Source organism: Rhinolophus sinicus, chromosome 2 (genome assembly GCF_057876585.1).
Source record: "Rhinolophus sinicus isolate RSI-liver-muscle chromosome 2, RSI-T2T, whole genome shotgun sequence".
In the NCBI taxonomy this organism is placed as follows: domain Eukaryota; kingdom Metazoa; phylum Chordata; class Mammalia; order Chiroptera; family Rhinolophidae; genus Rhinolophus; species Rhinolophus sinicus.
In genome coordinates, this window is record NC_142502.1 from 164,250,405 (window position 1) to 164,277,575 (window position 27,171).

The 27,171-nt window shown below is 40.5% G+C and overlaps 1 protein-coding gene across 1 annotated transcript in view; it reads left to right on the plus strand.

Moving 5' to 3' along the window:
• The window catches only part of CDKL4 (cyclin dependent kinase like 4), a 35,233-nt gene extending 8,062 nt beyond the window's left edge, over positions 1 to 27,171 (plus strand). Inside the window, exons 2-10 of the mRNA XM_019742602.3 lie at positions 248 to 468; positions 3,432 to 3,553; positions 12,697 to 12,769; positions 15,856 to 15,946; positions 16,859 to 17,056; positions 17,691 to 17,773; positions 19,201 to 19,257; positions 22,965 to 23,099; positions 25,321 to 27,171. Of these exons, the coding sequence (XP_019598161.2) occupies positions 301 to 468; positions 3,432 to 3,553; positions 12,697 to 12,769; positions 15,856 to 15,946; positions 16,859 to 17,056; positions 17,691 to 17,773; positions 19,201 to 19,257; positions 22,965 to 23,099; positions 25,321 to 25,422 (1,029 nt within the window). The 5' untranslated portion in view covers positions 248 to 300 and the 3' untranslated portion in view covers positions 25,423 to 27,171. The remainder of the gene's footprint in view (positions 1 to 247; positions 469 to 3,431; positions 3,554 to 12,696; positions 12,770 to 15,855; positions 15,947 to 16,858; positions 17,057 to 17,690; positions 17,774 to 19,200; positions 19,258 to 22,964; positions 23,100 to 25,320) is intronic.

Sequence of the window (27,171 nt, forward strand, 5' to 3'; positions counted from 1 at the left end):
AATACTTTTAACTCAACTGAAACCAACACAGACCCATTATGAGAAATGGCATATGAAAATTTTGCACTATCTGAAAGAATTGCATAGGACTGAACTAAACTAATGAAATAATATCCAAATATTTTTAAGTGTATTTGAAAATAATGGAAATAAACCTTTGGCCTCCTGGGCTAATTGGTTTTATATAATAATCTGTGGGAACACTGTCCTTGATAACTTGATTAAGTGGAGTCATCTCATTTTCCAGGTGCAACATTGTACTGCAAGTCTATCAAGACAGCAATTTAAGTCACTTCTGTAATGGAAAAGTATGAAAAATTAGCTAAGATTGGAGAAGGGTCTTACGGGGTTGTTTTCAAATGCAGAAACAAAACCTCTCGACAAGTGGTAGCTATTAAAAAATTTGCGGAATCTGAAGATGATCCTGTTGTTAAGAAAATAGCACTAAGAGAAATACGAATGTTGAAGGTAGGTTAACTCTATATATCTCTAATATGGTATTGGATGAAATATGTATGCCAAGATGACAGAGAATTTTAAAGTCATATTTTTCCCCCATTAGACTTAAATTCCTTTGTATCAGCAACTTTGGGAAATAAATTGATCGTGACTTTGGACTTCGGCGGCTCTGATGTTTAGCAGCTGACATTAAGACTGCAGCTGTAGATTGTTAAAATATTGAAGTACGCCCCTTCTGGTTGGTAAATATCCACTGTCCTAAGTCCCCTCATTTCCCTCAGCCCTGGCCTTCTTCTGTCGGCTCCCCAAAGCCTCCTCCCAGCAACTAAAAGAGCGTCTCTTGGCCCAAAGGGGCCCACAGGACTGCGCCCGCCCCTCCACGTGGATACGGACAGGTCCTGCCTGCTCTCCACTGGTTCCTAGACATACTGAATACCACCCCCAGCTATGTATACACATTTTACACATGTTTTTGGAATGGTTGTTTCTACTCTGATAGGATTTGACATGTAGAATTCATAAGTTTTCAATGTAAACGTTTTCCTACCCTAAAAAATCTTAGTTTTAGAACCATGAAAGACCTTAGAGACGCTGCTCATGCAGTAGCCTTATTTTATCAGAAAGGAAACGGGGGCGTAGGGCAGCACTTCTCAAACGCTAATGTTCATCAGAATCCGCTGTGGACGTTGTTGAAATGTGCAGTCTGTGTGTGGAAAGGCCTGGGGTAGGCCTGAAGTTCTGCATTTCTGACAAACTCCCTCATGGCACAGAAGCTGCTGGTTCATGGACCACACTTTGAGTAACAAAACTCGTGTGGTTTCCTCAAGAATACACAGCCAACCTTTACTCCTGACATGTGTCATCTGTTTTTAGGAAATCCCCTAAAATCCAGTTTTTAAAGGGAGATAATAGTTATATTTTCTATACTTTTGAAATATTATCTGTAGCAAGTTACCTCAACTAATAAATTCTAGTGTTTTGTTTAAAATAGAATTTGATATACAGGGAGTTTTCAAGAGTGTATCCATCACGATGGAAAACAGTTCACTGTTACCTTGTCGCCAGCAGTAGGCTCTAGTCAGAGAGCCAGCTCCATCACAGAGCTAAGCCAGAAGGTGCGTCTGAACTGGGCAGTGGTTGTTTTCTAAGAAAACTAAGGCTTTTTATCCACCACCACCCCCAAAGTTTTCAGCTAAAGTTAATGCTCAGGTAGTACCTCCTGGGTTACAGGTATCCCAATTGGAGAATGAACTTGAAGGTGAAAAGTAGGCAGATTACAACTCAGCTTGGTCTCTGGTGATGATGATTCTCAGAAGGTACATCATTCCTGCTTTGGGTATTTATATCCCTGTATGCCCTGAGCGGATTCCTTCCAGGATAAATCTACCTTCCTCCTACACTCCTATTATTTACTTTTGGTTGATTTTCTCCCACCTTTCTACCTATTTTACTTTAGACAAGTCACTATTTTTCTTGGCTAAGTTAATTTCATTTGCAAAGGCTGATCTATCCAAACACAGATTTGACCAGGTTGAACCTTGACATTGCATCCAGCTGTAGCATCTGTGAATCCCTTACTCTCCTGGTAGAGAGAGACACCTTTTTGCTTCCATTCTACAATTTTTACTGCAGCACAAAGCAGCTGACTTACCGGAGTGACCTGTTTCCTCCACTATTTGCCTTTCTGCCTTTTAGGCAGTGAAGCACATAGGGGGGGGAAAAAAAGATTTGGTGTTCTGGGAATATTTTTAATGTATAATGGATTCCCTTTTCCCAAATTGTTGAGCAGCTGGCACATAGTTACAGGGTGATATTTTTTGGTCAAGCCATGCTTACAGATAGTGAGGTAGAGGATGCTATGTCATACTGAAGACTCTCTACTGGGCCTGCAAAGTATTTATTGAACTTTACTATATACAAAATACTGTGTTCTATTTCTTTATATATCTTTCTGAGTAAATGGTATAGGGTTTAGAAATGTGATTTGTCTCCTATACTGGGAAAACAACAGGGAAGATGAGTTATAAGTAGGAGTAATCAGATGTCCTGGTCCATAGCTTTTTCCCAGAGTTGGCTTGGTTAGTATCCTCTTTCAAAAGTGTCCTGGTTTATAAGCTGAATTATACAGTCACCCTAGCTATATGGAGGGTGACCATATATGCCGGTCTGCCTGGGACAGACCTGGTTTATACTCATTACCCTGACTGGATGATACATAGTTGCTCTAGTGATGGATTATCTTAATCAGGATTTCTCCTTTGGTTTACAACATTAAGCAGAAGCTGCCTTGTGAAATGCTTCAGTTTGGGAGTAGAATTTAACATATAAAACATCTAAGCATAAGAGAGAACACCAAAATCAAAGAACAACAGAGCTAAAAAATGACAAATTAAAAACAGACTAACTGTAGGGACTCCTGGAATAGGCTGTTTAATCAGATTTGAAAGTTGGGATCTAGTATTTCTGAGAGTCAACCCTAAAATCCAGACTGGGTTTAAATCCAGCTGACATTTACATTAAATCCATGGCAATATGTAAGCTAAATGGGACTGATGATTTTTATAGTTTTTACTCAATAATTCCATTTCCTCAGTTTTTTATTCAGGTTATTTTATGACTTGTATATTTTAAATTTCCACAAAATGCATGAAGTATTTTTGGTTTTAGTGCTTATTTTAATTTTATTTTATTTTAGTGTGTATTTTATTTGGTATCTCCAGAGAGATTCAAGCAGTTTAGTTACCATCTATTATGGGTACATTAGAAAAATTCTTAAAATTTTCTTCCAACATTAAGATTCCATGATTCTTACTAAGAGTAGTTTCTTTTGTAAGTAACTGTAATAAAATGTTCTACAAGATATGCATAGAGAATGATAAACAAGGCCTTCCGCTCTTAAAATTGTAAGGGATCTAGGGAGAAACTCTTACAAGAAACAAGTCACCAAACTTTGTATCTCATTTTCCTTGCAGCAATTAAAACACCCAAATCTTGTGAACCTCATTGAGGTGTTCAGGAGAAAAAGGAAAATGCATTTAGTTTTTGAATACTGTGATCATACACTTTTAAATGAACTGGAAAGAAATCCAAACGGGTAAGTAATCTAGAAACTGAAGATCTCTCTGTGGCCAGGTCCCAATTTTATTTTATGTGGGATTAACTGGCAAATTATAAATCTGAGCCATAGTTCTCCTTTCTATCCAGATACACCTACTGGCTACCCCTCTCCGGTTTCAGGATGTGCTCACAGGGCAAATGAATATTAACCTAGAGTAAAAATAATTAGGAAGACAAACTTACTGCAGATATAAATCGTAATGCATTTTGAGGCTAAATTATATATTGGATTGTCTAAATTTAAGGAATTAATACTGTTCAATATTAGGAAATCTATTAATGTAAGTTAAAGGAGGAAAAAAATACATATGGTTGCTTAAACTTGAAAAGGCAGTTGATAAATTCAGCATCCTTTCCAGATTATTAAAAGAACAAAAACAAAAACCTTTAGCAAAGAAGGATTAAAATACTTTCTTAGCGTGCACACACACACACACACAAAAATCCTCTTCAAATAAACAGCTAATTTTATACTCAGCACTAAAGGAACCACTATTAAAGTACAAAACAAGACAAGGACATCAGTTGTCACCACTATAATGTAACATCGTTCTGAGAACTCTAGCCAGTGGAATATAATAATAAAAACAAATAGAATATATAACTTACGGAAACAAGATAAAATTGTCATTATTTGCATCATATTATTCTATAAAAATCTAAGAGAATTGCCTAAAGAGTTATTAAAACTAATGGCATTCAATATAATGACTCTAAATTCCACACACAGAAATTAACAGCTTTTGTACCAATCAGCACTTTAGAAAATGTAGGGGAGAAGGATCCCATTAAAATACCAACAACAATAACAAAGTTATTCGAGTTCAGCTTCGAGTTCGAGTTCGGGTTCGAGTTCAGGTTCGAGTTCAGGTTCGAGTTCGGTCACGAGTTAGGGTTCGGGTTCAGGATCGAGTTCAGGTTCGAGTTTGGTTTCGAGTTAGAGTTCGGGTTCAGGATCGAGTTCAGGTTCGTGTTCGAGTTCAGGTTCGAGTTCGAGTTCGGGTTCGAGATCGGGTTCGGGTTCGAGTTTGAGTTCAAGTTCGAGTTCGAGTTCAGGTTCGGGTTTGAGTTTGAGTTCGGGTTTGAGTTCAAGTTGGAGTTCGGGTTCGAGTTCGAGTTCGGGTTCCGATTCGAGTTCGGGTTCGAGTTCAGGTTCGGGTTCGAGTTCGAGTTCGGGTTCGGGTTCGAGTTCGGGTTCGGGTTCGAGATCGAGTTCGGGTTCGAGTTCGGGTTCGAGTTCGGGTTCGGGTTCGAGTTCGGGTTCGAGTTCGAGTTCAGGTTCGAGTTCAGGTTCGAGTTCAAGTTCGGGTTCGAGTTCGAGTTCGAGTTCAGGTTCGAGTTCGGGTTCGAGTTCGGGTTCGAGTTCGGGTTCGAGTTCGAGTTCGAGTTCGGGTTCCAGTTTGAGTTCAAGTTCGGGTTCGAGTTCAGGTTCGAGTTCGGGTTTGGGTTCGGGTTCGAGTTCGAGTTCGGGTTCGAGTTCAGGTTCGAGTTCGAGTTCGGGTTCGAGTTCAGGTTCGAGTTCGAGTTCGGATTCGAGTTCAGGTTCGAGTTCGAGTTCGGGTTCGAGTTCGAGTTCGGGTTCGAGTTCAGGTTCGAGTTCGAGTTCGGGTTCGAGTTCAGGTTCGGGTTCAAGTTCGGGTTCGAGTTCGAGTTGGGTTCGAGTTCAGGTTCGAGTTCGAGTTCGGGTTCGAGTTCAGGTTCGAGTTCGAGTTCGGGTTGGGGTTCAGGTTCGAGTTCGGGTTCGAGTTCGAGTTTGAGTTCGGGTTCAAAGTTTAGGAATAAAAAGAATTGTTAGACTGGACATAAAGACAACTATAAAACTTAACAAAAAATTTTATTTTATGAACATATATTTCTGGATGGAAATATAAACATACTGCCTCCTGATTTATTTATTGATTGCACAAAAGTTCAGGTCATTTTTGTCTAACTTTTTTACGCAGCTTTTTCAGCGCTTCCAAACACTAAACTTGGTTAACCTGGTACAAATAATAGTAAACTTGGTACAAATTCATAATGAGTAATCCCTCTGATATCAAAAAAAAAGGTTAGCAACATCATTGCAACAAGTTCACAAACATAATTGTCAGACCTCGTATAATTAGGAGGGCAATTTGGCACTATGTATGAAAATCCTTTAAACTGTTTTCATCCTTTGACTAAGAAATTCCATTTAGAGAAATTTGTATTAAGAAAAGAATCAGGTAGGTGCAAAAAATTATAAGAATGTTCAATATGTCGTTATTTACAACAAAAAACATTGGGATTGACCAAATTTTCCAACAGTAAAGATTGGGTTAAATGAACTTTGGTATCTCCATGCAATGAAACAGTAGGCATCCAGCACATAAAAGCAAGCTGTAGGAGAATAGTTAATATTACTGGAGAAATATTCATGAAATGGTATGTGAAAAAATGAGGTTACATAGTAGAACATTCAGTATAATTGAGGGGTGGTAGGAGAGGAGCCTTGAGAAGAATTGACATTTCCATGCAACGCAACTTCAAGTGAGATCTTTGCTGGGGGCGGGAGGGTCCTCAACAAGGCAAAAACAGCCACATTACACAAGCGTGGGGGCTACTTCTCATAAGAAGGAATGTTTGGTCGGCGTTCTTAGTTATACGAATAGTCCCAAGTGTCACATTTCAACTTTTGAAGGATATCTCTTGCTCAGTTAATTAACTGGGAAATAGCCTCCAGATGGCACACCTCCCTCTTGGCCATGGACGGCATTGCCTTCATTTTGGTAATCTGCTGCGGCCTTAAGCTCCGAGGGTGGTGGACATCTTACACCGAGGCCTCCACCCACTCAGACACCTGGCACGATGAGCAAGATTCCGACCAGGTAGGAATGGCGTCTGATTCTGGGCAGGAGGATGTATGGCCCCCACACAGTATATGGTGTTCGGTGGCCACTCTTCTCAGGAGTTGGACCCCCAAGGAAAGGTGGGAGGACATGGACGGCTCTCCGGCCAGTGTGGAGAGGGCCCTGCAGGCTCTGGCTGAGCGGTTGCCGGAGGAGGAGAAGGCTACAGCCGGCCACGTGGGCTGGATGTTCCTCAAGGCCTTGAGTCTCAACACGGAAAATGGGCTTAATGAAATGGCCCGGGTGCTGAACCAGGTGTCCCGGTTGGAAGCGCTGGAAGCCCGGGTCCGCCTGTTAGAACAGGGGCCCCAAGGTGGAGACTCTGAGGCAGAGGAAGCAAGTGGAGAAAATGTACCTCCCAACCCCCAAGCCCGGCCCATCATGAAGCACAAGGTAAAGCATGAGCAACCTTTGGGCCCCGGGGGCGTTGCTGCAGGCAACCCAGCTGTGACTGAGTTCACAACCTACACCCCATACACTCCCACTGAGTTGCAGGAGCTGGGGAGGCGGTACAGACAGCGCCCTGGAGAGCCCGTCTCAGCTTGGCTATTACGTTTATGGGATGAGGGAGCAGACAGCATTCTCTGCTCCCCAGGCGAGATGGAAAAGCTAGCCTTCGTGACAGTGCATCCGTCCCTGCGACAAAGGTTACAAAACTGCCATAGGTTGGCCAACAACCAGGGCAACCATTCTCTAATGCAGTGGCTCACTGCTGCGGTACGCACAGTGTGGGAACAGGCTGGCGAGCTGCCAGACAATGTGAGTCAATGGCAGTCATATACAGAACTTATGCAAATAATCCGTGAAATGGGTATGAGACATGCTGTTTTTAACCTCAACATGCAGGGCCCGAGCTTTTTACTGCCAGCATGAGAGATCTGGTTTTGGATACTGCACCTGCTAGTGCTTTTGGATCCTTGGTTGCTATTCTTACACCGCATGTAGGGCGGCGGATCCATGAAGTTACAACTGCCATGGCCACCCTAGGGGATGTTGAAAGCCGGAGGCGAAGGAAGTTAAGACAGGAGGTCCGCATAGTTGAGACCTGGAAGCCCAAACCAAAGGTAAAGGGGCGAGGTCGCGGGCCTCAGAGAGTAACACGCGCACAGATGTGACGTGATCTCGTGGCAGCAGGGGTCGATAGGAAGAAAATAGACCAACAACCCAATGCACTCCTGCTGGAACTTTGGAAACAGTTGTGTCCGGAACAACAATTCCGGAGAAACATAAAGGAGGAGTCTGGGAAAGCGCGACCCGTGTCCCTCCAGGACTTCATGCAGCCGCTTGAGGCTGACCCCTTGCAGCTTGATTAGGGGTGGGGCCAAGGTACCCGGTCAGAGGGGACGAGCAGGGACCGGAGGCCCCACGTGGCACTGTCCATACATTGGTCCCCTTCGAAGGTACAGAGGGTTTTGGCTCTAGTTGACACTGGCGCCGACTGCAGTCTCGTTTATGGGAACCCAGAACTGTTCCCTGGACCAGCAATCTGCATTGATGGCTACGGGGGAAAAACTGTGACTGTGAAAGCCATTTCCTTACCACTGGGTATAGGAAGGCTTCCTCCTCGTACCTACAAGGTTTATGTCTCCCCCGTTCCGGAGTATATTCTAGGGGTGGACGTGCTACATGGCCTCAGCTTACAGACGTCGGTAGGAGAGTTCCGTCTCCAGATCCGGGTGGTGAAAGCGGTGACACGTGGGCATGCTCACCACCCTCCTCAAGTGTTGCCACAGCCCTGGCGCGTGGTTACAGTGCGACAGTACCGCCTGCCAGGAGGACAGGAGGAGATTGGTCGTACAATACTGGAATTGGAAAAGGCACATATTGTGAGGCCAACGCACAGTCCCTTTAACTCCCCAGTATGGCCTGTCAAGAAGCCAGATGGGACCTGGCGAATGACTGTGGACTATAGGGAGTTAAATAAGGCGACGCCACCCTTGCACGCTGCAGTGCCTTCAATTCATGATTTAATGGGAGACTCTGTTAAAGCCAGGCTATGGCAGAAATGGGAACATTTTGCTGCCAGCACCCACATGCTTGAAAGCAGGGGAACGGCAGCAATGGACTTGGCCCTGGCAGGTCAAAAGCCCCCACTGTCGGTGGTTGGGTCTGATAGCCCCATGGGGGGCAGGTTTGACTCATGATTTGCAAGTGACGCCAGGGGTGGTGGCTGAGTGGCCACCGCAAGTGACTGTAGTATACAGAGGTCCCGATACCAGGATGATTTTGCGAGGAAACTATGTGCTCTCACTATGGCCTATTATGGGGTCCCCTGTTCTGTTACATGTTGAAACTATGCAAGGGACCCCAAGTACTGCCATAAAGGTCTGGTACCACAAACCGGGAAAGGTGCCAGTGGCAGCGACCCTCCTTTCCCAGGACAAAAAGCTAGCATGTATCCTCCCAGATGGGAGGGATTTGCCATTGTTGGTTCCTAGGACTACCGTTTCTTTTCGTCCGTAGATGTCAGTAGGCTAACACGGCACAGGGACCCTCGCGGAAGACGCTTGTCGCGTAGATTGTGAGGTGAGACCCTGTAGGGGTGGAGTGTGGGGACAGAGCCCCAGAAAGTAGTTTACAGGCTCTCGGCCTCACGTGGAAGGGTGCTGGCTCGGGTGGTGAATGGCCGTCGGCTGTGGCTGATTGGCCGTCGGCTGTGGCCGGTTAGCTGATTGGCCGCTGGTATAACTGCTGCGGCTACGAAGGATTGCCGAGGACTGCCGGGGAGCTGAGCAGAGCCGAGCAAAGCCGAAGAGAGCGGAAGAGGAGAGCCGAGAGAGAGGAACAGAGGAGAGAGTGGAGAAGAGTCGTCGGTCGGTCGGTTGGCGGAAAAGCGGACGGCAGGTCGGCGTCCGGTGGGCCCAGCCTCCAGTGAGACCATAGTGGTATGACTCCCCTACCTATGGCTCCGTGGGTGTTCCTTTTTGGCCTCACCATATCCTGCGTTCTTGTGTGGGGAGCGGGAGCAGAGACCCCGCAGGCCGCCCCGCCTAAAAGATGGCGCAGCGAGAAGGCCTCCGTGCATGACAAATGGTGCAGCGAGCAGGGTCTCCCACACGACACTGCCTGTGGCTAAATACTATTCCAATGCTCTACTTTCTGCAATGAGCATTGTGTGAATCTGTATTCTCTTTGATAACTATCTTATATATGTAAGATCAGTGGAATTTGTTTCTATTACGTTGGTGCAAAACTAATTGGGGTTTAAAAGGTTAAAAATGATTGTAAAAGCCACAATTACTTTTGCACCAACCTAATAGTTATTACTTGGTATATATGTTGTTTTGCCTAAGATGGAATCTGCCTTCTTGGAATCTGAGCTAAAGATTCTGTTTTGAACAGAGCCATGCCACCTCATGTGAGATCCAGTTAAACATCCCTCTTCCACAACAATAGCTCAGGACTTTCTTATGACATTTTTTCATGCTTAATTCCATGTTATTCACACTAGTAACCAGGGTTCTGCCAGTTTCTGAACCCTCGCCCTGACCTGGTTTCCCAATTCCAGTACTTGCTCCTCTGTACTTGTCGTCCTTAGATCCCACCCAGCATTCCATTTCTGCATGACTAGGGCCATGTGTTACTTTGGCCAGTCCCTCCCAAGGATTGAAAGCCATTTGCCTTCCCTCTATGACAACCACCCTGTTATTCTAAATCACCAAATCTCACCTGGATTATTAAATTAGCCTCCTAATTAACCTCTCTGATTCCACTTTACTTCCAGAAATTTATTCTCCATATTATGTTGCTTGCCTTCTAGAATCCTTTCAATGACTTCCTTTAAACTTAGAATAAAATCCAAATTCCTTACTAAGATTTATTAGGCCCTCGTGGTGCGGCCACGGCCAGCCTCACCAGTGCACTCATGCTCTAGCCACACTGGCCTCCTTATTGTTTTTCTCACACTCCAATTTGTTCTCACATCAGGGCCCCTTACTATTATTAGGGGAGGAAAGGGAGAATATGGGGGGGTGGGGGTCTCTTTGGCTCTTTTTGTCTTTGTACAGGGTCTCAGTCCCATCTCCTGTCCTCATCTGATCTCAGACCCTCATTTTATGAATTTACGTAGATGTTAAAACCCAGACTCCTAGGGAATAGACTTCTTGATAAACTTATGGGGTACTGTTCCATTTTTACACAAAATTTAAACAATATTGTCTCCTGTTTGGCTCTAGGCAAATGGGAGGAGAAGGATAAAGTTATATCAGAATTCAATGTAGGAAATAGAAACCTCTCCAGAAATTTCAAATGGAAAGGGATTTAATCCTGAGAATTCGGTACTTTCACAATATTAATAATGAAAAGTACTAGAGTCAAAGGGCTGCCACCAGACCACTGATGTCAAGGGTATGTTACCACAATTGTGATCTGAGATCTGGAAACTGCTCCGAGAAAAATTCCTCCATATGCTTGTTGCCGTCTCAGCGTATATCCCAAGCTCACATAGTGATGTCTTGTTGCTAGTATCATAACTGAGTCATTATATATAGGCCGTCTTACTGTTCTGGAAGGCCAGCTATCATCTGCATGATGAGTTCCGTTTTTCAAAAGTGATTTAAACATAATATTTAAATATCCAAATATGTATTAGCAATATTAAATAATTTTACATTTTTAAATTAAATTTACAATAGACATTTAGTAAAAGAAATCTTGTTTCAGATTTTTGAGGTATGCAAACAACAATCTCATCTCATCAGCAGAATCGAAAAACAACACACTGAGAAAAATATTTGTAGCATATATGCGGACTCTGATATACCCTGAGTCTACATACATCAATTTAAAAAGGAATAAACAGACCAACCAAAAAAGCAATCAAGGCTGTGAACAGGAAGTACACAAAAAAGAAATGTAATGGTCAATAATCATGTGAAAATTAAATTCACTAATAATTAATGGAATGCAAATGAAAACCAAAATAAGATTTTATTTTAACCACCGATTGGCATCACTGGCAAAGCCAAATGATGAGATTGGGACTTTAATGCACAGATGTTTGGTGGGAGTAGAAATAGATATAACCTTCCTTAGAGAGGGTGGTTTGGCGGTACGTAACTGTGAAGGTGTCATTCATGAGACAGTGATGGGAGCATTGGAGAGAAACCAACAGAAAAGTTAAAGGTCGTGTTAATTGCTATAATTTATAGAGATAGTTACACAAAGTAACTATTACTAGCCAAAATACAAGTTGCTCAGATCTCCAGTTCCACAATGGGAAATATGCCTGTCTGTGGTGCTTTCCAATATTTTCCACACGGAGTAAGGATTGTGCAGGGACACAAGCTCCCAGGCTCCCGTTCTCATGGGCCTCCCCTGGCTGTGTACCAGGTATAAGTCACTGTTACAAACCAACTCCAGCACTAGCTTGAGTGTTTACCACCAACATGAACTGGGTAAATTGAAGATCAGTCTTCAAGAATGCCTTTTTTCCTGCAAAACCAGGTCTCGGCTCTACCTGAAGTTTATCCCTGCAGGATCAAAGTGTAATGTGTGCCTACTGTTGGTCCCAGAAGTCCCACTTCTACAACTTACCTTAGAAAGATAATCGCACAACTGCAATAAGATGGGTGATTCCATATATTCATTGAAGCATTGTTTCTAGAAATAAAAATTGGGTCAACCTAATTGCTCATCAGTGGGGACTAAATAAATTATGATGTACATCCATATAATGAGATCCTTTACAGTCGCTAAAATACCTGTATAAATATTAGCATTTGTATCTCTATGCATAAAATGTTTCTGAAAGGCGGGGTAAGTGGCAGACGATGAACTGGGTGCTTAGGCAGGTATGAGAGAATTCTTCATGGACGTGCTTTTATACTTTAAAAATTTTGAACATTATGAATGTACTTATTTAAAATTAAAGTAGAAAAGTAAATGCAGAGAGGGGAGAAAAACAGAGATGCTTAATGGGACGGCCGCCATATGTTATAGCAATTATTTGGGGGTAACAAGATTTGAGTCAACACTTTTTCATTCCTTTACTTTTCTGTATTGTTTGAATTTTCACGATAAGCGTGTATCATTTTTACAGGTGTAAAAATTTCAGATTTCAAAAGCAAATTATATAATGAAAAAATAGTAAAGAAATTTTCATTAAAACATTTTTTAAAAAACCACTTCCAAGACACTGTTTGCACTGTGTCCCGTGGCCATGACAAGCCCCATCCATTCCATTTCTGTTCCCAGTTCTGCTCCGTAACTCCATTCTAGGAGTTTTCATTTCCTTTGTTATTTTTTTCCCCAGAGTTGCTGATGGCATGATCAAAAGTGTATTATGGCAAACACTTCAAGCTCTTAATTTCTGTCATAAACATAACGTAAGTAACACTTTCTAATGTATTTGTTAATTGTTCATGATGACTTTTTTCTTCTAACCACCTCAGGGGTATCTTTCAAAAGCTACAAAAAAAAAAAAAAAAAAAAAAAAGGAGGGAAAGTAAGAACCAGAAGAGCAAAACAAAAGAAATTTACAGAATATGAGGCAAAGCAATGCATTATTCATGGCCTTTTCCCAATTTCTGTAAGAATCAAATTACTACTGTGTTTCCCCGAAAATAAGACCTAGCCAGACAATCAGCTCTAATGTGTCTTTTGGAGCAAAAATTAATATAAGACCCAGTCTTATTTTACTATAAGACCGGGTCTTATATAATATAGTATAATATAATATAATATAATACCGGGTCTTATATTAATTTTTGCTCCAAAAGACACATTAGAGCTAATTGTCTGGCTAGGTCTTATTTTCAGGGAAACAGGGTAATTCCTAATGAATTAAAAGTTTGTGTAAACAGTGTTTCCTTTTTCCTAAATACTGATGATTTCTGTGATTATTTTTATATTGGGTTAAAAGAAGTTTTCAGGACATCAGTAGTGTAACCCACCATAGCAGTTGGTTTTGTTTTGTTTTTATGTGTTTTAAGTCTTTTATTCTATAACAATCCTCCTTCCCCTATCTTTTTTTTTTTTAATTTTCCATCATTAATTTTGTAGAGCCATAGTTCTCAAACTTGAGCGTGCATCAAAATCCCCTGGTCTTGTTAAGACATAGTTTTCTGGGCCCGGCCCCAGAGTATCTGATGACATAAGTTTGGGGTAGGAACTAAGAATTTGCATTTCTAACATCTTCCTAGTTGATGCTGAAGCTGCTGGTCCAACACACCACACTTTGAATACTGCTGTGGTACGAGGATCATTTGGGCTGATTGCTTCCTGTGTGTAATTGAACTTGTTCTTTCACCTGTATTTCCTGTAAATTGGTATTTATATGTAGAAGCGTGATCATTTTTGGGTTCAGTTCTTAGACAAGAATACTTCATATATAGTGCTGTATACTTATTGCATCAACATCCTGAGGCATCTAATATCTGGTTGTCCCACTTTTGATAATCTTCAAATAGACCGGTGGGTTCAGGAGGTATTCATTTGATCCCCTCCATTATCATCACTGTCAACCCTTTACTTGATGGTTTTAGCATCCATAGATGATTATTGCCTATATCCAGTATTTCATTAGGGTTAAAATGTGGTGATTTTCTAATTCTATTATTCCTTCTGCATTTATTAATTGGTATTCTATGGAGAAGAACTTACCCTCATGGACTCTGGCTACTATAAAACAGTAAGATAAATACGTGATTATTTCCTTTACTTGTCAATACTCAGAGTGATGAGTTGGTGTCGTAGCAACTTCCAAGAGTGAACAATGAAGGGATTTTTATGGGGTGTAGGGAATCATTATAAACTGACAGATTTTATGTATTTGATGTGTTTCAATCCTTTGCAATCATTGTTCTCTCTGATGTTCAAATTGTCCCATCTGAAGTCAGTGAGAGTTTCTTTAAGTTGGCTCCTGGGTACTTTTGCTATAATGATAGTTTAAAAAAAAAAAAAAAAACAACCTCTAGACCTTTTGAGTTGGTGCCTACACAGTGGCAGCGATGAGGCAAGAATACAGACTACCGTATGGTCAGTTTTGATGCCAGCAGAATGTCTATCATAGTAGTCTAGGATTGCCAAAGAAGAGTTCAAAATCGTGGAACTAAATTTCAGTACTTAAGAGAAACTTCCTTTAGTATTAAGACAGTGAAGTTTTTGTTAGACTAAATCAGAAGCTTTTATTTTTTGTTAAAATGTATAGAGGGATATTTTTCACAAAATACGTAAATCTGTTTTCATATGCAAATTGTGCTTGCAAATACTTACTGAAGAGGATGCTGAGTTGAATCCCCATCTCTGTTGCTTTCCACTGTGATATGGGAGGTATTAAAGTTCACCTAAGGCTGCTAACGGAGCTTTATGTGTAGTTAAAATGATTTTTTAATTCACGTGAAGGTGCTTTGAAAAGCACAAAGCTCTGTAGGAGGGCTGAGTTGTAGAAGAAGAGCAACATCACTTTTATCTCTTTGCCCGTTTGGAGGGAGGATAAACTGGAAAGCTAAAGTTCTGAAGAATAGGACTTGAGTTATTTTCTCCCAGGGCCTCCACAACATGGACTCGCCACTTCTAGAATCATGGTGAGTGAGGCTCGCTCGGCCTGCCTTCGTCCATGCCCCCTGCTTAGCCCTCACGTCCAGCAAGGAGCATCTGCTTCATTCAGGGTCATTACAAAGGTGCAGCAAACGATAGGTCTGCACATGTAGGAGACTAACGGAGGCTTCTCTGAGGTGAGAATGCCTCCCGGTGGCGTCCTGCTCGCCGAGGAGGGACCTAACAGCATCGTGTGGTCCTCTCTCTGGAGACTGCTGATCGGTCCAGGTTAGCTCACTGTTGAGGATGTAGATATGATACTCATCCCCTGAGGCCAAATGCTTTGGGATCTCAACCAGAGTAGGGGACTGTCCATCCCAGCTCATCGGACAGTTATGGTTTGTGCCTGTTGTCCTTGCATATAACAGAGCTCCTCTTCACACATCCTGATTTAAATGATAATATGGGCATTCTGATTATAAATGAGCTTTGTTTGTTATCATTCAAGTGTTTTTCCAATTTCACAAATCTGCAGTATTCACCCTGACTTGTGATCTTGGGTGGGTGGCAGCAGTTCTTACTGGAGGTACATTGGGTCTAATCTCAGCTAAGGTTTTACCTCTTACAGTTTAAAGAGGACCTGGTAAAAAATGGAAGAAATAATCATATGATACGAACTTCCTCCTGCCCCCCAAAAAAATCAGCTTTCATATCCCACATTTCTTCACTTATATGGTTAACATTTTGATTTTTCTCTTTTGGTATGATAAGATTTACAAGTGAAAAATTGCCAATTTTAAGTTTTTTAGAAAAATGAAGGAAAACCGTATTTGTTTTTATCTCACAAGCTATGTTTCTTTGTCATTTAAACTAATTGTTTATTATGCTTTGTCATTTTGACGACTCAGAGAAATAATCAAATGTTATCTTACAGTGTATTCACAGAGATGTAAAACCTGAAAATATTCTGATAACTAAGCAAGGAATAATCAAGATCTGTGACTTTGGATTTGCACGAATTCTGAGTAAGTAGCAACTTTTTACTAACATCCAATTTAGATGATGATTATGAATTAATGTAAGTTCTTACTTTAGATATCGACTGCATGCTAAGTGTTATATTGTTATTATTCAAAAAGGAAAATCTCACTTTAACCTTTTGTCGCTGCATTAGTTTGCACTTCAACTCCACTCCATTCAGCTAGAATTTATTGGATGTCACATTTGTATGCTTTGCCCCATAGGAGAGGAAAAGAATTATATGATGCATTTCTGCTCTCCATGCACTTATAATCTGAAGTAAAAGAAACAAAAGACTAATGCAAGATGATTGGCGATAAAGTACTGAAGTGAAGGTGCAGATGGTTCCCTGAAGGGAGATACTAATGTTGGCTAGAGTGGTTGGAAAAAACTTCATGAAGCTGGTGAGACTAGAAAGTAACAAAGAGAGGATTCAGAGACAGTGCTAAGAAAACGGAAGTCATCCCAGGCAGGGAGGAACCAAAGAGAAAGGAGGACAAATCAGTATTTCTCCCCAAATCTAGAGCCGTGCAGGGGGCAAAAACATGTTATTAGCAACATACACATTAGAAGGTGGTTATGCACATAATCAGTATCTTGATAAGACCCAGAAACGGGTAACTTGGCAATGCATTTGGAAATTGGTTTAGACTTGAAGTCGTACTACTGAAATTCTCAATCCCCCTGCCCTCTGTTTGGGATTATATAGATATTCACTAGCTAAGGTGCCTTTGGAAGTTGAATTTACTATCTGAGTACACAGTGTAACTGTTGACTCAGTTCCTCACTGCATTAACTGTTAGGAGTGCAAGGCCTCTGAGAGTTTTTGAAGCTTACCTGAAGGCCTGATCTGCTCTTGGGAATGGTTCGCATTTCGGGAGAATGTGACCCACCTCATTTGATTGCTGCATTTGCAGTTCCAGGAGATGCCTACACTGATTATGTCGCTACAAGATGGTACCGCGCTCCAGAACTTCTTGTGGGGGATACTCAGTATGGTTCTTCAGTCGACATATGGGCTACTGGTTGCGTTTTTGCAGAGCTCCTGACAGGCCAGCCACTCTGGCCCGGACAATCAGATGTGGATCAGCTTTATCTGATAATCAGAACACTCGGTAGGAGTTACATTTTATGGCTGACAGAGTTGCTAAATTGTTATAGTAATAGCATGTCATTGTAATGAACAGCAGGAGCTTTCTTGCCTCTCCAGCATGCTACTCAGGATGGTTGTTCTGGGTTGTAGCCAAAGCCCAACCCTTTCCTCAATATGCAGAGCCATTACTTCTCCCACTGAGGAGTTTCTAGATTCCTTTCTAAGGCAGGTCACTTGGCCATGGAATAAACTCTGCATTTACTTTCCATATTGGGCTAAGTATGTGGGTCAGCTGCGTAGACCTCACTCTGAAGAGAAGATATGATCAAACGCAATTTCTGTCCACTGTAAAAGAGGATTTTGACTGTTATGAGATTAAATGAGATCATGTGTATAAAGCCCTCCTCGCCATTTTCTTACCTCCTTTTCTGATGGAGGCTGAATGTCAGACCAAGCTCTATGTGTGACAAAGAGAGTTGTGTGGAAGAATTGACCTGACCTGAGAAGGTGTGTTTTTGCAGTGACGTATTCCTCCCAAGTCTGGAGGTTAACAGCCAGGCTCAGTATTTCTTTCACATCTGGACCTCAAAAGTTAACCGTTTAAACACTATATTATTTTTACTAAACTTCTGAATTATGTGGTTTGTATTTTACAGGAAAACTAATCCCAAGACATCAATCTATCTTTAAAAGTAACCAGTTTTTCCATGGCATCAGTATTCCTGAACCAGAAGACATGGTAACTACTCGATTTTGGATGTTTTAGTATTTGTGTTGCTCCTTTCTTTAAAGGGGTAGTTGTGTGTTTTTTTTTAATATGAGTGCTTTGGGCTCCTGTTTTCCTTATGACACACTAACACAGATCAAAGAAACTATATGAAAGCTATATAAAATGAATCAGGAGAATGCTTATAAAGTTTACTTGTCCTAGCCAAAGATTAATTTAATGTTAAATTTGAAGTGAAAGTATATTTACTTCCTTACATAAATACCTTGATTATTTTAGTCAAAACGCTCAGGTACCTTTTCCTGAAATAATTATTTTCACATAAACAGTACTTACAATAGTCCTCTTTATTTTGGAAAAAAAAAATACATTCTCTGCTTTTCAGCATGTGAAACAGAGCTCAAATCAATAAAAACCATTTCTTCACAATGTATATTTTTCACATGGGAAGGTCGTTCTACAAAATGATCCTTATTGTATCCCAATCAAAACTCCACACTCTTGCTGTGGGTTTGCCTTTCTATGGGAGTATATCGATGACTATGCCACCCTCTTACTCTCTGTGGACATTGGTTTCCTGTCTGTATTACCTAAGCTTGGGCTATGATCTTTAAAACTCCGTACGGTCTAGGTTCTGCCCACAGAATGAAAGGACAGTCAGGAGAGGTATGTTTCCACACTCAAGCTGTGTTGGCGCCAGAGTGGTGCCAGGATGGGGAAAATCTGTAAAGACAGATCATGATTTATGGCACATGTGAACAATCGGGGGTCCAAGTGGTGCCAACTGCTTCTAGACACCCTCTTCGTTTTACATTTATTTCCTATAATTCCTTGATTTATATCTTGGATCTCTTCTATTTGTTAAAGTTTTTAATAAATAAAAGGTTAAAAGTTGAATTGCAAGACTAGAGGTTGAATTGTAATATATGTATTACAAAAGAATATGTAATTTAAAGAATAAAATACAACAAGTCCACATGTACCTGCTGCCTAGTTGAAGAACATTACGGTTATTGTGAAACTCCCCTCAGACTCCTCCTCAATTCCGTTCTCTTCCCTCCTTACTATTCTGAATTGTGCGTTCATCATTCTCTTGCTTTCTGTAGTGCTCTTACACATGTACTTCAATGTATTTTCCTAAGTGCTCAAAGCATCCCTATAAGTAGGTCAGACACAGATATTATAGTATTATTGTTGAAGGATTTCAGAAGGGGACATTTGGAACCCACATTTACCAAGCATCAATTGCCAGACATTGTGAAATTAAGAAAATAACTCCATTTTTTGTCTTTCAAATCTTTGCATAGTGTAAAATTATACAAAAATACGATTTAAAAAAATTTTTAAAGAATTATCTAACCTACATGTCCTTATTACTAATATAGTTAAAATATGCATTACTTTGTTGTTATGTAACATTGAAATTCTGTATTTTCTAGGAGACTCTTGAAGAAAAGTTCTCAGATGCTCATCCCGTGGCTTTGGATTTCATGAAGGTACTTAAGAATCAATTAGAACCATTATGGACAGCAAATTGTAGTGATTGAAGCTGGGAACTCCGGGAGGGGTGGACAGTAAGGCAAATATAATGCTAAGGTAGGATGTCATCACTGATGCAGTAATCTTTCTAGCATATCCATAAAAATTAGTAGAAGGTGAAAGAGTATAATTAGGGTTTGCTGTGATGAACACCAATACTTCATTTGAATTCATGAGGAAATTTGATTAAGTATATTCAGACTACGGAAATTGTGAAGATGGCTATACTCCTTAAGTTTGAAGGTCTAGAACTGCCCTGTCCAATGTGATAGCCACTACATGTTATTATTGAACACATGAAATATGGTTAATTTGAATCCACATGTACTGATTTCTATGAAAAACACTATAAAAAGAGTATAAAATATTCCATTAATAATTTAAAACATTAATGTTGAACTGATAACATTTTAGATATATGGAATTACATAAAATTTTTAATTATTTTTTTAAAAATGAGAACTGCAGGCAAAGTCAGAGCCAAATAGACACCATACATAGTCCATGCACGAGGCCCAAAAGAGATAGTCAAACAAAGGACAAATTCTAATAAAAAGTAGAAGAAACTCACCTATGACCAGTCTGTCATTTATGCCCGAGGCCATACTATGTGTGACTCATTCATCCACAGTGAATACTAAAAGCCCTTAGGCAGGGGTGTCCACACTGCGGCCCGCAATCCATTTTTAATTGGCCCGCAGCAAATTCCAAAAATATATTTAGTTTACTTAAATAAACCAGGTGAGGCAATACGTACTTCACATCGAGTAAGTGGCCTGGCTGTTTGTGTATTTTACCGCATATGGCCCTTGGTGAAAACTGTTGAAAATAGTTTGGACACCCCTGCCTTAGGGAGATAAGGCTGGAGATACCAGTAAGGGTATCTATCTTTAACAATCAATTAAGTTCTATTTATAGCAGAAGTTTCCATACTACTCATCCGAATGACCTGGGTGCTTTTTAAAAACACACATTCTAGTATCTAACCTCAGGTTAGAACAGAATCTCTATAAATAGGACCTGGGGATTTGTATCATTAAACATCCCCCTAGGTGATTATGATAAGTAGCCCCATTTGAAACTCATCTGATCTAGAAGGGGGAGCCATCTGGATGACCTAGAGTCCACTTCACGCTAGTGCAGGTCGCTGCCAAGGTGCTCTCCAGGGTGCTGGATGCCTTCAGTCTGAGTCCTCCTGAGATTCCCAGCCTGACACCTCTGTGCTCCCAGACTGCCCTTACCACTACTCCACTGGACCTCAGCTGCCTTCTGCCTGCCTCACTGCTCTGACCTGCCTTCACCCAGCAATCTACGGGTCCTATCCTGGAAGCCCAATGTCCTGACCTTGTTTTGGACAGGTTGTTCTGACCCACCTACAATTTAACAAAACCCAGGCGTGGGGAGCTTCAGGTACTGCTGCAAGCCCATTCTCAAGTGGAGGCCAAGCCTTCCTCTGGTTTCTCCTTCAACTAACCAGAGAGAAAACTTCCTAGAAGGCAACTCCAGGACAGGAAAACTCCAAGGTATAGAACAAACTCCCTGTCCTCATCTCCAAAGGTGAAGTGCGCTGTTGGCCAGCCCAGGATTCTGGGTGAAGCTAGTTTTGTCACTCAACTATTTGATTTAGACCCACAGTGTTTGACCTATTCTGTGGTCCACACCCTATGTCCTAGGCTCCTGCCCCATGTTAGGTGAAAGCAAGCTTTCTTTCATTAATTGCAAATGAGACATCTTGAACAGCAAATAATTAGCAGCTACCATACAGGCAGTTAGTTATCCTGTGGGACTGGGTCCTGATCTATATAGGGAACTGCTCTAGTGAGTGAAGTGCCAGCCAATGACAGTGGTGGCATACAGTGGCCTGTATGTGGCAGACCTTTTGTGTTCTCTTCATTAGGTTTAGAGTGAGACAGTGGGTACAGTACTGATTTTTTTTATTACTCATTGGTTTTTATAGTCATGACCATCCTAACACTATATCAGTTTTACCTGGTCCTCAAGGAGAAGACTAGACTATTGGAAATTTTGTTAAAGGGCTTTCTGTGAAACTGGACCTTTCAAGAAAAGGAGCCTGACGCACTTTGCAGTTCCAGTTTATCATCCCTCATTGTTAAAACCTTTTCCAGGTTAGGAGCACTTTGATTAGGGAGCACCTCTGAGATTCATCAGCCTCTCGGTGTACAGGAAGTTATCAGTCAGGCAGTCAAGATCTCAGAAGCCTTAGCTCCATCCAGTGCTTCTCAATGCACCTAAAATGAATTAAGCAAGATGTTGTTCCAGCCCCGGCCCGATGGAGGAGCTCAGCTTTAACAGTCTTTTCTTAGAATCTAAAAATGCTCTTAAAAAAAGAAACCCGTAGGTATTTAGTGATAGATTAGATTTCAATAGACTGAAAAGCCATACAAGGAAGTAAATTTTCTCTTTTTTTCTTTTTCCTTTTTCAAGGAAGTAAATTGAAGATATAAATGGAAACAAAACTGATAGAACTTGATGATGATTTAGATCTGGGGAGTAAAGTAGAGGAGGGTGGCAAAGAGGGGGTGCCTGTATTTGTTTCCTAGGACAATCGTAGCAAAGTATCGGAAACTGGGTGGCTGGAAACAACAGAAATTCATTCTCACAATTGTGGAGACGAAAAGTCTAAAATGAAGGTGTTGGCAGGGCCATACGGTCTCCAAAGCTTCTAGGGGAGGATCCTTTGTGGCGTCTCCTAGCTTCTGGAGTCCCAGGCATTCTTGGGCTTGTGGCAGCAGAACTCCAGTCTCTTCCTGTCTTCACATAGTGTATGCCCCGTGGGTGTGGCTTTGCATTGTCTTCCCTCTTATAAGGACACCAATCATGTTAGAGTAGGTACCACCATAGTCCAGTATGATATAATGTTAACTACATCTGCAAAGACCCTACTTCCAAATAAGGTCACATTATGAGGTACGGGGAGTTAGGACTTCAACAGATATTTGGTGGGGGTGGGGGGGCACAGTTCAACCTATAGCAGTGACCTTGAGACAAAGCAGAGACATATGAAGTAGGCCATTGCACATATGGGTCTGGAGTTCAAAAGAGAGGTCTGGACCAGAAATATACATGTGGAAGTCTCTGGTAAACATTGACCATTGAAGCCATTTGAGCATCAGTAAGATTTGCTAGAAATTTAGAACAGATGACAAGAAAGGGGAACCTAGGATTGAGCCTTGAAGAATTTCATGCAACCATTGTGGAGAAGGTAAACTAGGAAAGGTGGGTTTGAAAAGGAGTGACCAGGAAGCAGGAATGAAAACGGGAAGCCAAAGGGAGAGCAGGAATGAAAGCAGGAATGAAAATGGGAAGCCAAAGGGAGAGTTTCAAGAAGGAGGGTGTGGTCAGTAGTATCTAACACAACTGAGATGAGAATGCAAAATATGGAAGTAGATTTAAAGATATGAAAGTAGAGGTCATAGGTGTGAACAACAAGAGCCACTTATGTGGAATTATGAAGCCAGAAGCCAGAATGAAGTTCTAAAGAAATAAGAGATTACCACAATTAACAAGTTGTATTGGGTAATACACGAGTACAAACTTGAAGAATTTCTAAACTCATATTTGCTCTATCAAGTTATTATTCAGTTTGGGGCCACAGTAACAAAAGAGGCCCCTCTTTTAATATCTTCTTTGCTTTTCTTCCAAGGAGTGTCTGAAAATGAATCCAGATGACAGATTAACCTGTGCCCAGCTCCTGGAGAGCCCCTACTTTGCTTCTTTCCGAGAGGACCAAATTAAAAGAAAAGCACGTAATGAAGGGAGAAATAGAAGACGTCAGCAGGTACCTCCGTTCAAAGTTGAAGTGCTATAAAAATTCTTTATTTTCCTTTTTCTACCTTTCAAAGTGAGACTAGGTGAACACCACGACCTTGTCTTTGCACTGGTTTAGTTGTATTTGTTTACCTAATAAATACTGGTGATTGATGTGATAAAATCATAAAACTAGGAAAAGATCCAAACTGTTACAAAATCCTATTCCAAATATACTTAAATCAAATGATTGCACAATCTTTTGTTACACTGATTGAATATCCCACCCGCGAGATCATGTACAACAGCTTCATAAAAATCCGATTACAGCAGGACTGAGTGTAATTGGCATTGCAGAGGAATCCAGTACCTTTCTGTAGCCTCCAGATGCACAAATGAAAGAAACTTGACTCATACGTGGTCTTTTCACCTGGGCACGCACCTAAGTCTGCCTTTCTTAGATTTTTTTTCTCAAAGCCAAGGATAACTCTGGCCAGATACAAAGAGATGAAATTCAGACACCTGGGAACCAAATCTTATCCTCAGATGTGCCAGTATTACAGAAAAATATGGTGAATATGATGACAGGCGTTGATTCTGCAGTTTATTAGGCTACTGCTCTTCACTTGCTTTCAGAAAACTTTGAAGTTTAAACATAAACTGCAGGAAAGTAAGTTTGTTTGGGGTTTTTTCCCCCTCATTTTATACAAGCACCTAAAACAATATGTGTCACATAAAAGGTTCTCAATAAATATGATCCAAATAAATAGATGAGCACTGCTTATTAGTAAGTCAAGATGGTAATTTTTAATTTATCAGAGACTGAGGATTGTTTCATTTGCATTTGCTTAATCTTCCACCTTTGATCTACTTTTTGGTCATTTATCTTCTCATTAGCATGTCACCATAAAGGAACGAAGCAGTCTTTTTTTTTCCAACTGTTTGATAGTTAAAATAGAAGTTTGTTGGGAGAGAAAGATCAAACTAATCAATAGGAAGAAATGTTAAGATGATTTCTGTGTATCTAAAATCTCTGGATATCCAAATTTTTATAACATAGACCATTTTATCTTTTACTGTTAGTTACATGTTTTGCATGTTAAGCCCAATACAGTTTACGTAAATAACCAAAAGATTCAGGTGTGTTCAAATAAGTCTGAGGCAGCAATCTGAAATACAGTGTGAATTGTGTGTAAAAACACTATTCCCTTAAAAACATCTCACCAGATTCCTCACCTTTGGTTTGGGAGGGTGGGACAGCATCACTGCTCCGTCCTGCCTTTGTCCCCGTGGTTCAACCATGTTCTACCACGCTTGCCTCAAAGGGGATGTGGACACTGCTCTCCCTTTAAGGCTCCAGCTCACAGCTGTGCTCCCCATTCCTTAATCCCCTGTAGCCCATTGATAAAGATCAGGGACTTTACAGTAGACCTTCCCAAAGACCCAGGACAACAGAAGGAAAAGAAACAGGAAGAGCAGCATGCACATGGATAATCTCATTTGCAAAGATTATGTCGTTTTCTGTCCTTTGTCAACAACTTTCTGTCCACCTCTGCGTGGTAGCCCCACTAGAGCACCCACCATGAGACGATGCCTGAACATCTGTCTCCACCGGGGGAAGTTTCTAGAGAACAAGGCCAAGAGAAAGACAAGGGTGTCTTTCAAGTTCTGGTTTTCTTTCTGAGCGTGCACCTCTTCTCTAGATATTTTACCCTATCAGAAAATAAACTGAAAATTGAGAAAGATCTTTTCAGTGTGGTTTCATTTTGTGAATTCAAATTTCTCCCTGGATGGCAATTTCTAGATCTCTGAATGGATGACCAACAAATTCCTTAAGATTAAATGTTGTTTAAAGTTGATAATAAAGAGGTTTTTAAATCTTTGCTGTCCTGCCAATATCCTAAAATTAATATTCAAAAATTAAAAATTTGAGATGGGTTGAATGTAGACTCTTGGAATTACCGTTTAACAGCTGGTGGGCATTTACCTTTTAAACACTGACTAGATAACAGAAATTTGTATATTCATATAAATAATAGTATACCCCTGAGAGTCCCAGAATAAGTAATGGAATCTAATTTTCAAGTGTCAGAATATCACAATTTTTGGAAAGGTTACCCTGCTTAATTTTAACATTGACATCTTTGTACCATATGTATCTTTTTTTTTGTTGTTACCACCTTTAAATCACACTGTACAAATAGGAATTGTTTTCAATTTACTTTCTTATTTTTGTCTTATTCTGCTATTAGAATCAACTGTTGCCTCTCATACCAGGAAGCCACATCTCCCCCATACCTGATGGAAGAAAACAAGTCCTCCAGTTAAAATTTGATCATCTTCCAAACATTTAGGAAAATGTTCTTTCAAGTGGAAAGTAATTTAATATGTACACATTTTTGTACAAGAGAGATAGGAATTCTCAGTGTTTCAAATGCAAATGAGCCATATGAAAATTAAGATTCCTTTCTAGAATTATTTTGCTCTGATCATTACCAATTCCTCTACCCGTGCTTTTTACATGCCAATTTTATCTTTTAGAACATTTTCTTTAAATGTTATAAAGTCTGAAACTGCACATATGGAGGAGACATTTTCAATTTCATCAGAGCAGCCCCTCTTGAGGCAATTTATATTGAGAATTTGTGGGCTTACTGTACTTTGATTTGTGAAAAAGATTTACATATATCATCTGGCTTCAGCTGACCACATAACGTCTTAATAACAAATAGCTTTCTTAGCTGTTGTTTGTGTAAGAAATGACATTATGTTTCTGCATTTTAACTCATTCTTATTGTAATCAGGTCTGTGGAGTAATGCTGGTACTTTAAACTGTGTTTTTATATTGGTGTAGGAAGGGAACCTTGAAATGGTTCCCTAGGCTTATTCCTTGATTCCAGGGCAGACTCTAGTTTCTCTGTCTCACGAGACATTGACAATTCTATTTTTAAAGCTAGCTAGAGAAAATTCCATGCATTTACATAGCAAATAGTGGATGAACTACCAGGAATTACCATCCTCATAACATGCTAGAATAATTGACTGCTGACTCTAATGCTATCCTTTGGTACATCATGGTTTCTTATCCTTTTCTCCTGTTGGCTAAATCATCTCAGTACCTAAACCTATCCTCCTGGTGTATTTTCTAAAAGCTCTATTATCAACCATCTCTTCCAAACATTTGCATCCATAGCCTTCATAAACTCGTGCAGCCCTAAACTTGTACATCATAATCAGGTCAGGCTTGTAAACGTTCCTGAGAGCAGGAAGCTTTCTTTCAGTTAGCTTCCTTTTGTGTCTCTTACCAAAAACACTAGCAAATAAACAAAACACCTCCATAGGTGAGCCCACTTTACACTGGGATATTTTCCTAAGTAAACTTAACCAGCAGCATATCTACCTACATACGTGTGTGTGTGTGTACACATATATTTATAATTATAAATTTTGAAGCACCATAGTAGACGCCTTTTATCCTGGACATCTAAGAGTGTTACAGAATGTTTAAAGTATTTTTTGTTTGCTAATTAAGGAACTCATTTAAAATAATAGCATGGGTCTGTCCATCACTGTCTGGCATAAACACACAAAATAGTGATGCTCCTATCCATAAATATTAAGATTATTTCATTAACTCTTTTCTGCTCTTGGGTTTGATGTGCTCACCTGAATGTTGTCAAATTTTGCAAACACACATAATTCCAAAAATTCCCTGTATCTGGCACCAGACAGCAAGCATAAATTGTTAACACTTTATGTTCATCTCTAGAAGTTTATTGCACTTGCAAACCTGGCTATGTAAATTTCCAAAGAATCTCATTCAATTATTAGGGAGTATCTCTTCATTAAGGAATTATGGCATCTAAGGAATAGTTCCTTAATCACTGGAAGGACATTCTAAGTGGGCTTATTTGGCCATTTAACATTCTAAATATGACTATAAGCTGCTGGGGACTTATTTTCATCTTACTATCAAGTATGTGCCTCTCCAAAAAATCAAAAAGAAAAAAAAAAAGGATGTGCCTCTTTAGATTTGTATGTTTCTTGCATTTTTAATAAGATGGTACCACAGGTGCAAGAAAAATGAGAAATAAAAGATAAAA